Genomic DNA, 9,027 nt, shown 5'->3' with positions numbered 1-9,027 from the left:
CACCAGGATATCTATGAGCCTAAACACAATAGGAACATGAGATCCAAAGGCTGTTTTAAGAGAGCACAGAGACAGCAACCCAGCTCTACCTTCCCCTTGCTGCACAGAGAACAGTCCTTTCTGCTCTGCTGGTCTACCCAGTACAACAGATGTTCACATCCTTCCTGCTACAACTTTATTATAGACTGGTTCCAAGAGGTTACCAAAGTCCTTAAAAGTTAATCATCTTAAAAGATGATTAATTCAGTAAATCTGGGAATTAAACCCCAGAAACATTTGAATTTCAGAAGTACATCAGCCCCTATTGCTCAGCCAGAACAACCTCCAGCTATCTCTCTCTATTCCTTGCAACTTAAGAGAGCATAAGGAAAGACAGCAGAGAGACCATTCCTTTGAACTAGCAAAGGCAAACACATCTTCACCCAAACAGCAGCAGCTAAGGGACTTGCCCTGCAGATTACACTAGCAGAGGTATCCAGCACCATCAGAAAGGCAGAGACCAAAACAAACCCCTGCTGTGTACCCACTGTGCTCCAGCCAGACAGAGGCCCAAAGCCAGGCTCCAGCTGCTCCCATACAGCACCTTCCAACTCGCCCAAAGTGCTGCTGGCAGAGACAACCCCAGCGTGCTGCCAGAACAGAGCAGAGCCACGTCCCACCTACCTGGTTAATGAGTCCTCCAGACACACTATTGCTCTGCAGCATCGTCTATCAACACCTTCTTGTACTGGCCGTGGCCTGTTGCAACAAATTTATACTTTTTGCCAGAAGGAGTGGACTGAACAGGAGAGAAAGGAAGAGCCAAAGTCAGCATTTTTCTTTGTTAAATAGGCAGTCAAAAATCAAGTAACTGAAGCTAGAGGAGCACATGATACAGTTGCCTTGGAGACAGCCCATTCTGTACTGCCTTCTTGCCCCCTTCACACAAACTCTCTGCACAGATCCATCATCACCTTCTATAAGCAAAAGGTAACACCAAAAACCAGGATATGCAATAGGAAAGTGGATGCTATGCAGGCATTGTGAGGGAGGGCTCATCTAAGAGCCCAGACCCCCAAGCCAGGGTTGTTTTTATTCATGGCAAGAGACTGTGGGATTTACCAGGTACTGGCAGTTTCAACACAGGAACTGACAAGATACTTTCATCTTCCTCTCCCAGCCTAGACAGTTTAAGCAGTAGCTACTTGCTGCATTTTAGAAGACATTTCCACAAACATTCCCACAAAACCCCAGATCCATCTGCAAGCGATACAGTCTTAGGTTCAGTTCCGCTTAGTTTTGCACGTTTTGTTTACTCTCAGTGCCAAAAAGCATAACAAGAATAAAATTGCTCAAATTTGCAGTTCCATCTGAGCCTAGATGGCTGGAACTCCCAGCACATGGGCTGAGAACAACATGTTATTCAAGAGACCTTTCAGAATTAGTGGATATAAAAGTATTTTTGCCCCCATTTTCACTAGAGCTGAGCCAATAGCAATTCACTGTCAGGAAGAGCTCCTAAGCATCCAATTGCATTGACAGATACAGGCAGCCCTTGTCCCTACAGAACATTGTCTTCTCAATACTTCCAACACAGCTCTGTTCTTTGTCAGCAGCTCAAGTGCTCTCATACTCACAGACACCAACTCACCTTGATACTGCTCTCAGGTTTGGGATTCCCCTTCTGTTCCCAAAGGCTTCTTTTACTGACGATGTCTCCAGCCACGATATCCTGAGAAAATTATGATTTCATTACCCTTCACTGCTCATGCTGCTGAACACATCTTTGTTCACATCCATTTCCAACCCACACATCTGACCTCCGTTTTTTATTTATAATATCACATCTGACCTACAACAGCTGCTGCTAAAACCCATGACTGTGAAAATGTCTTCCTGTTCCCAGTAAATCCTATGTTTTCCTATCACTCTTCCACAAGAGTCTGAATTAGCTCCAAGATGTTTATTTTCTCAAGTTCATTAACTATTTAGGACATGTAAACATCAAGGCTTCTCTACCCAAAGGAATTCTGCTCTCATAAACAGACTTGCAGCCAACATATTACAGAACCAGCCTCACCCACAACAGCCAGAAAGTGAAATCACTGAGAGCAATACAAAATACTCTCTGCATTTTCCAAGTTTATAAGATTTATCACCTTAGTACTAGATGCAACTTCATGCTTGACAACAGGAGCTCAGCCCTAGCCCCTGTAGGAAACACACACATTCTCCCCACCAGCTGATTTTATTCCCATTTCAAATCAGAGCTTCAACCAGCAACACAGAGGTTTTCCTGCATGTACCACCAAGGAACAATTGGGGATCTTGTCAGAAAAATTGAATCTCCAAGGTGCAAAGCCTTACAAACAGGATGGAAGACCTCTAATATCGAAGCCTTTGGAGCTTTTAGGCCCCACAAACAAGATGTACCAACAGGATGAACAAGGACAACGCACGTTGTGCCCAGGGACCAGTCCCTGCCTCTGGCACAAGCAAGGCAAGTCCTCCAAGGGCTGTACCTTACAGGCTGAGGGCTTCACTGCAGATTGAGCTGTGACTTCCCCAGTCTCCCAGAGGCTTTTTGTGCTGGCTACCATCATGCTCGTGGTGGGAAGGTCAAGAGAGGGCTGCCGGACAGATTTTGAAGCCTTTGTAGAGGTCTGGAAAATAAATGGAGACAGTCTGCCATCAGAGTGTGCCTCTTGATTATGTTTAACCCCAGAAGGTCCTTCGAGATAAGGGGGTGTAAAAGGAGACCTGTAAAGCCCTACTAGTTCCTGTCAGATACGCCCACTCTTTAAGCAGAGAACATGAAAAAAACAAGCACAGGACAGCTTGCTAAAGAAACCTACTTTATGCTGTGGAGGGACATACAGACAGGAGCAAGGAGTGCTCACATCCAAGGGAGGACAATTCAGCTGTCACCTCACAGATGGTAAGGCTGGGAGGCATGGTGGGGGAGCAACACCAGCAAAGAGGGTTCCTGGGAAGGTGGGGGCAGAGACAGCACAACAACCCACCTCAATAGCCTGTGTGTACTGCTCCAGCCTGTCATCAATCTTCGACACAGGGAGAGGAGGCTGACTCTTCTTTATGCTGTTGCTGCAGAACAGAGAGGAGGATTAAGGCTCCCCCAGTGCCTCAGCCAGAAGGGAGGACTCTGAGCCATAGGCAGCCTGTCACTCCTGCCCCTCCCCACAGCAGGACCTGCTGACCACCTCCCTTTGCAGGACCTGCTTTGCCCTGAGGCCAACCCCAGAAATACCTTTTCTGTATTGAGCGGTTCAGCGACTCAGTTCTGTCCGTGATCTAAAGGGGAGGAAGAAGACAGATACTGCTTTTGTCCAGGGACCTCAGATGGATGCAGGTCACCTTAGCTGACCATTTCTTGGCCCTCATCTCTCACCCATATTTTGGTTAGAAATTACTCACTCAGCCCCCATGTTCCCCTACAGATCAGAGAGACAGTGAGCATGCCCTTTCCTCCTTTCCAAGCAGGGGAAGAGCATCCCAACCAATTTCAGAGGCAAAGCAACCATGTGTAGATTGACTGACAGCTGAAACACCAAACAAGACTATTTTTTCTACTGCCTCTGGTGAAGGAGTTCTCAGACCTTTGTTTTCCTAGCCAGACACAAAAAGGGAAATGGCAAGCACAGAAAGACAAGGGGGAAAACTAGAGGCCACATCTTGCAGAAGAAAAGCCAAGCATGGGAGCAGCACAGGCATGCATTATGTCAAATTATCCACACCAGAGAAGCACACAGACAGGGCAAATCAGCCCATGGAGCCACCTCTTCATGCCAAGCCATCAGGAATAAGTTTTGCACAAGAGGCTCCTGTGAAATAACTCCTTGGCCAAGACAGGAAGGCAAGCAAACACTTCACAACCACTGCAGGAAAGGAAAGCTCAAATGTTACTAAACCTTGTGACTCTTTCATGGCCCAGAAAACAAGCATACAGAGAAAAAAATCACCTCGAAGCCAAAGAGGGGGCTTTCTTAACACCAGCTCCCACAGAGTCAAGGAGCAGCAACCAAGCAAAAAGGAGCCTTCTCCCCCTGTAAAACTGCTTCCTGTGCCACAGGAAGCATCACCTACCAAGTCAGCAGATAAAAAACACCACTAAATGATCCTTTAAGATGCTTTCAGGATGCTGGTGCTAATTTTTAGCTAAACAGAAGACAGTGTCATATAGAGGACACATTTACCAGCTGTGCCCAGGAGCACAAGGCCCATTAGAGAACAAGCAAACAGTGCAACCCTGGCTAATAGAGATGACCTGGGGAGAGTCACTCTGCAGGGTCCCCCCACAGCAGCAGGACAGAAGCCCATCAGCCAGCTCTGTCTGCAGGGCAGGCTCTCTGCCTGCTGTCAGCTCACTCCTTTGCTTGCTGCTGCAGGAGCTGCTGCTTGCCTCTGCCATGACTTCAGAGACTTCACCTTGCTCACTGAAGGGCAGGCTGGTACCTGACAGGGCACAGCACCAACCTGAAAGGGCAATCTCGTAGATCTTTGCCTCAGTTTCCCAAACACCAGCAGATGTCACTAGGAAAAAGCCTTGCCAACCCTGCCAGGGAGATGGTGTGCAGGTGCAAACCATACACAGGCATTTCTGAAAGGTTATCAGCAAGCATCAGGTTAAACACAGAGGGGCCTAGAAAAAGCTGTAAATGACAATGTACCTCAGTGTGACGGTGTAGATAGGATCAAACTTTCACTGTGCTATTTGGAGACCACCTCCCCCCATCCCTGGCATTTCCTTGCAGTGAGAATTGTGCATTTCCCTGGTCCCAAGCACTTTCTGAAGGCCAGAAGAACCCACAGTTGCTCATTTAGCCAGCCTCAAAACTCAGGGCTCACAAGCAGCCTGTGACAAAACAGGACTGGTACAAAACTCGCCCCCACTATTTCAGCCCTGAGGCCACACTGGCCCCTCTGCACCCCAAACACCCACCACCCTACAAGCCAACATCAGCCTGCCCCAGGTGTACACCCAGCCTCCACCAGCCACGTCTGACAGGGAACACAGCACTGACTGCAGAGGCTTTTGCCTTCCACTACAAGCAGGGCTTCTGCTGAGCTTCCTGAGCCAAAACACTTTCTTGGTGGCCAATGTGCTTATTAGTTCTCAGTGGTCACAGAGCCCTGCTAGCTGGGGTGTAAAGATCATCCTTCCTTTGGAAAGATTCCAAGCTCAGATTTTTCCTGAGCAGTTTTGCATCTAGCTTAGTGTGTGGGGTGAGCTCTGACATCACCACTACAAAACAGAGGGGCTGCATTTCTAAACATTTCCCTGGGCTCATCCCAGCAGCAGCAGTTCAGCTGAGGTCAAGAAGCTATGTGTGTTTTGGGGTTGTAAAGACAGAAGGTGCAGCACATTAAAGTTGCTGAAAGCATTTTCCACATTTTCCCACCAGTCCCACTTCAGGAATATGCTTTGGCTACCCCCTCCACTTTTCAAATCTGGCATTAGCACCCAGCCTGCATCCACACCCGCTCTGTCCCCCCCTCTTTTGACTATAAAATGGATTCTCCACTAAAAGCAAAATCAGATAGCTGTAAATGATGAAACCTTCCTCTTGCCATCTATTTACTGATGTAAAAGAAAGTACTCATACAATCATTCCCACTCAGGAACTATTGAGTAAGCCACAAATAGCACAAAACTAGACTGAAAAAAAAAAAAAAGCAAAGGTAGTTCTAATAGCAGATTAACAGGCTGCACAGACTCCTCACTATCTCTCACTGCTACAATCAAAAAGGTTGGGGCTTACAAAGACAAAAAAACCACTCAGTACAGAAACACTTATCTGTATCTATTGTATTCAAAAGCACACACACAGAACCGAGGATTTGTAGTAAATGCAATGCAAGTCATAAGATGCAATTCAGGTGGTGTTAGTAATGGGAGTTTAACAAGAACATCAATGTAAACCGATGTGATTGGGAAGGACACAATGCTTCAGAGCTCAGAAATCCTCATTTGTTTAAACAACCTCAGTCACACACTTTATTCTAATTAAGAGAGAAATGCCACTGTTTCAGTTATTGGTGTTTTTTTCCCCCTTTGGAAGGGAAATTTCATTAAGTTCTTGAGAATTTTACTAAAGACTACACAAGTTGAAAGCACAGGTATCTCAGTATCACAATATTCCCTGGTGCTCTCAATGAACTTTAGACTTTTAGAGTGACTGCTACAGCCCCTGTCAGCTCAAGCAGGCCAAGTAGGAGGAGAGGATGACAGCCATGAAAGACGAGGCAAATTGCTCAGGTGGTTTGCCTCACTCGTAGCAGGACAGATAACAGGTCTCACACCCCCCATTGCTGCAAGCCCTGGGCAATCCTTCCCCATCATCAGCTGGGTCCTCTGTTGTGACAGCTGCCACGCATCCAGCAGGACCCCGGGAGCACAAACCTTTGTGGAGCACACTGCAGTGTGGTCAGAGCACAGCTCCTCCTCTTCCAGGCTGCCAAGGCTTGGGGCCTTCTGGCGTTTCTCTGGTGTTTCTCCTTCCTTCTCTCCATCATTTCGTCTTCTCTTCTTTTCCTGAGTGCAGAAAAAAGAACAAGCCAGGAAGTGAGTTGGTCAAACTGCTTATTATGCAACAAAAGTGATTTTTCCCGTCTCCCAGGCTTCCTGCTTTACACTAAATAAACACAAAAGCACAGAAACTTTGCATTAACATTATCTAATTTGGAAACATTCAGGAAGAAGCTCATATGTCATTTGGAAGGGAGGGCAGAAATCAGAAATTTTGCAGGTTCAGGATTCCCAAATGGTATGAAAAGGGGTTCTTGCATCAGTTATAAAGATTGCTTACCACAACTGAGATAGGAAAACATTAATTTCTCATTTAGAGGCCAAAAGGAGAGAGAGAAGCTGCCTTTAGAATAAAGGGTAACACACAGTTCAAATTCAAAAATCTTACTAGCCCCAGACAGTCAAAATCCATCTATAACAAATGATATTTGAAGCTCAGCCCCCTGACTTGCACACCACTTGAATTCCAGCTTTGTCTCTCTCTCTCTCCCCCCCCCTCCCCTTAATCAGGAATTATCAGAACAATAAAAAAACCCACTCAGCTGAGGGCAATGCAAGGCTAAGAGATCTATCAAGACAAAGTACTCCAAAGGTGTGATAAAGGCTGGGGAGAGAAAAACAAGCAGTATAATTTAGATTTCAGTTCTCCTGTAAAGCTACTCACTGCCCACAAAGCCACAGGAGAAATAACACTTTCTTCTCAGCATGACAGGGACATGGCAAAGCCACTACAAACTCTGGGAGCAAGCACATCCCCCTCACAAAAGGGCAGGGCTGCCTGCAGTGATCACAAGAAGGCACAGCACACAGGCAAAAGTGGCACCAGCCCAGGTTATGCCATGAAAGAATAGCTAATGTCTGCATGGGCTCAGCTTCCAGCAGCAGTGGTGAGCCAGGACATGGCAGAGCAGCCCCTACCATCAGCTCTCCCATCAGTTCTCTGGAAAGAGGGTCAGCTCCTCCTGATCCCACCTCTTGCTCAGCTTGTTCCTCTTCCTCACGTTCTTGAGCCTCTTGTTCCTCCTGGCACAGCCTCTCGTCCTCTCTGATAACCATATTCTCCTCCGAGCTTTCCTGATCCAGCTGGATCTGCTCCAGTTTGACTTCAGCTTCTCTCACACCACTGTCCTCTTCTTCATAGGACTGCCTTGGAGACCTAGAGATGGGGGAGAGATCAAAGAATAAGAGCACAGTTATGAGCCTACAGATACCATGATGTACCTCACACCTCTAGAAATCCAAATTTACCACTTCCCCAAGCCTACAGCGTGCTGGGTATTCCACACCAGGGCTCACAGCCAGTTCCAGGCACCCAGATGTAACAGCAGTCACATCTCACTCCCCCCCACTGCAAGTGTCCAAGGCTCAGCTCAACTAAGAGCTGTGGCAGAGCTGAAGGGATCTGCACATTACCAGCATCATGATGGGCAAAACCCATAGGAAAGCAGAGAAGAGCCCTCTGCTCAAACCTCTGGCAGGGGTTTGATGCAGTGCTGGCTCAATTCCTTGCCTAGCTACAGCTAAAATTCCAGGTGCACCAGCACACCCTGCAAAGATAGTTCAAACACAAATCTGATGCTGCCCCCACGGATCCCAGCATTAATTCAAAGTGGGGCACCAAACAGCCCTTCTCTGCCTAAACTCATCTTCCACATTAACAGAGTCTCTTGCTGCAGGAGAGCCCAACCAGCAGCACATGAGCATGCTTCTCAAGCTGAAGCTGAACTCTAGGGAAAGGCTGCAGAGCCACTTTCCTAGAATCATTCCATGGGCAAAGCACAGCACGTCACAAACAATGCTGCATTGACACTTGGTCCCAAGCCTCAGTTCTGCCACTGGAAAGAATTACACCTCCACTCACATCACTCATCTCATATCCCAGCAAAACAAAGGAGCTCCAAAGCAAATGGGGTCACCCCTGGCTTAGGGGTTTAAAAACCACAGTGGGTTTGGTCCAAGAGAATTGCTCCAGGTCTCCAAGGCTGAAAGAGGCAATCCAAGAGTATGTTTATGCCATCAGCTTTGCAAGAGCAGAGCAGCCCATGCCTTTGGGCACAGGGACACAGGAGTACATAACCCCAGAACTCTGACTAGCTCACAGCCACACACCAAGCTGTTATTGCCATCTTTCTTTCCCCAGCCAAAAGAGCTTTCTCCTTCCACCCAGTTCTTAGAAAATCGCCTGGCTTGAGAGAGCAGGGCTAGAGAGCTGGCTAGCAGGCAGCTGCCAAAGGGCAAGGCTGACTCACTGCTCCTCCCTCAACAGGCAGCACCAAAACACAAAAACAAGTTCCAACAAGACCTTTCCACCCACCTCTCTGCTGCTGGGAAGGCAGCTCACAGGTCAGCCCCCATCCAGCCCTCCACATTAACCACATGGGGAAAAAGATGATGCATATGCTGGCTCACTTGACTTGTTTCTCATCATCCTCTCACGAAGAGCAAACAGGCTCTGAAGGCCCAGGAAGCTAGCAGCTCTCCACCAGGATGCCAGCAATATC

The 9,027-nt window shown here is 47.5% G+C and overlaps 1 protein-coding gene across 2 annotated transcripts in view; it reads right to left on the bottom strand.

The window, feature by feature from the left end:
- LSP1 (lymphocyte specific protein 1) overlaps positions 1-9,027 on the bottom strand; it is a 47,987-nt gene that overhangs the window by 10,300 nt on the left and 28,660 nt on the right. For both annotated transcript variants that reach the window (XM_021526725.3, XM_021526726.3), the window contains exons 4-10: positions 7,499-7,682; positions 6,401-6,532; positions 3,248-3,291; positions 3,003-3,084; positions 2,502-2,642; positions 1,631-1,711; positions 664-778 (exon numbers count right to left, since the gene is read on the bottom strand). In XM_021526725.3, the coding sequence (XP_021382400.2) occupies positions 689-778; positions 1,631-1,711; positions 2,502-2,642; positions 3,003-3,084; positions 3,248-3,291; positions 6,401-6,532; positions 7,499-7,682 (754 nt within the window). In that variant the 3' untranslated portion in view covers positions 664-688. The remainder of the gene's footprint in view (positions 1-663; positions 779-1,630; positions 1,712-2,501; positions 2,643-3,002; positions 3,085-3,247; positions 3,292-6,400; positions 6,533-7,498; positions 7,683-9,027) is intronic.

Source organism: Lonchura striata, chromosome 6 (assembly GCF_046129695.1).
Source record: "Lonchura striata isolate bLonStr1 chromosome 6, bLonStr1.mat, whole genome shotgun sequence".
Lineage (NCBI taxonomy): Eukaryota > Metazoa > Chordata > Aves > Passeriformes > Estrildidae > Lonchura > Lonchura striata.
Note: the sequence above shows the minus strand (reverse complement) of the source record. Positions and strands in the feature narration are given on the sequence as shown.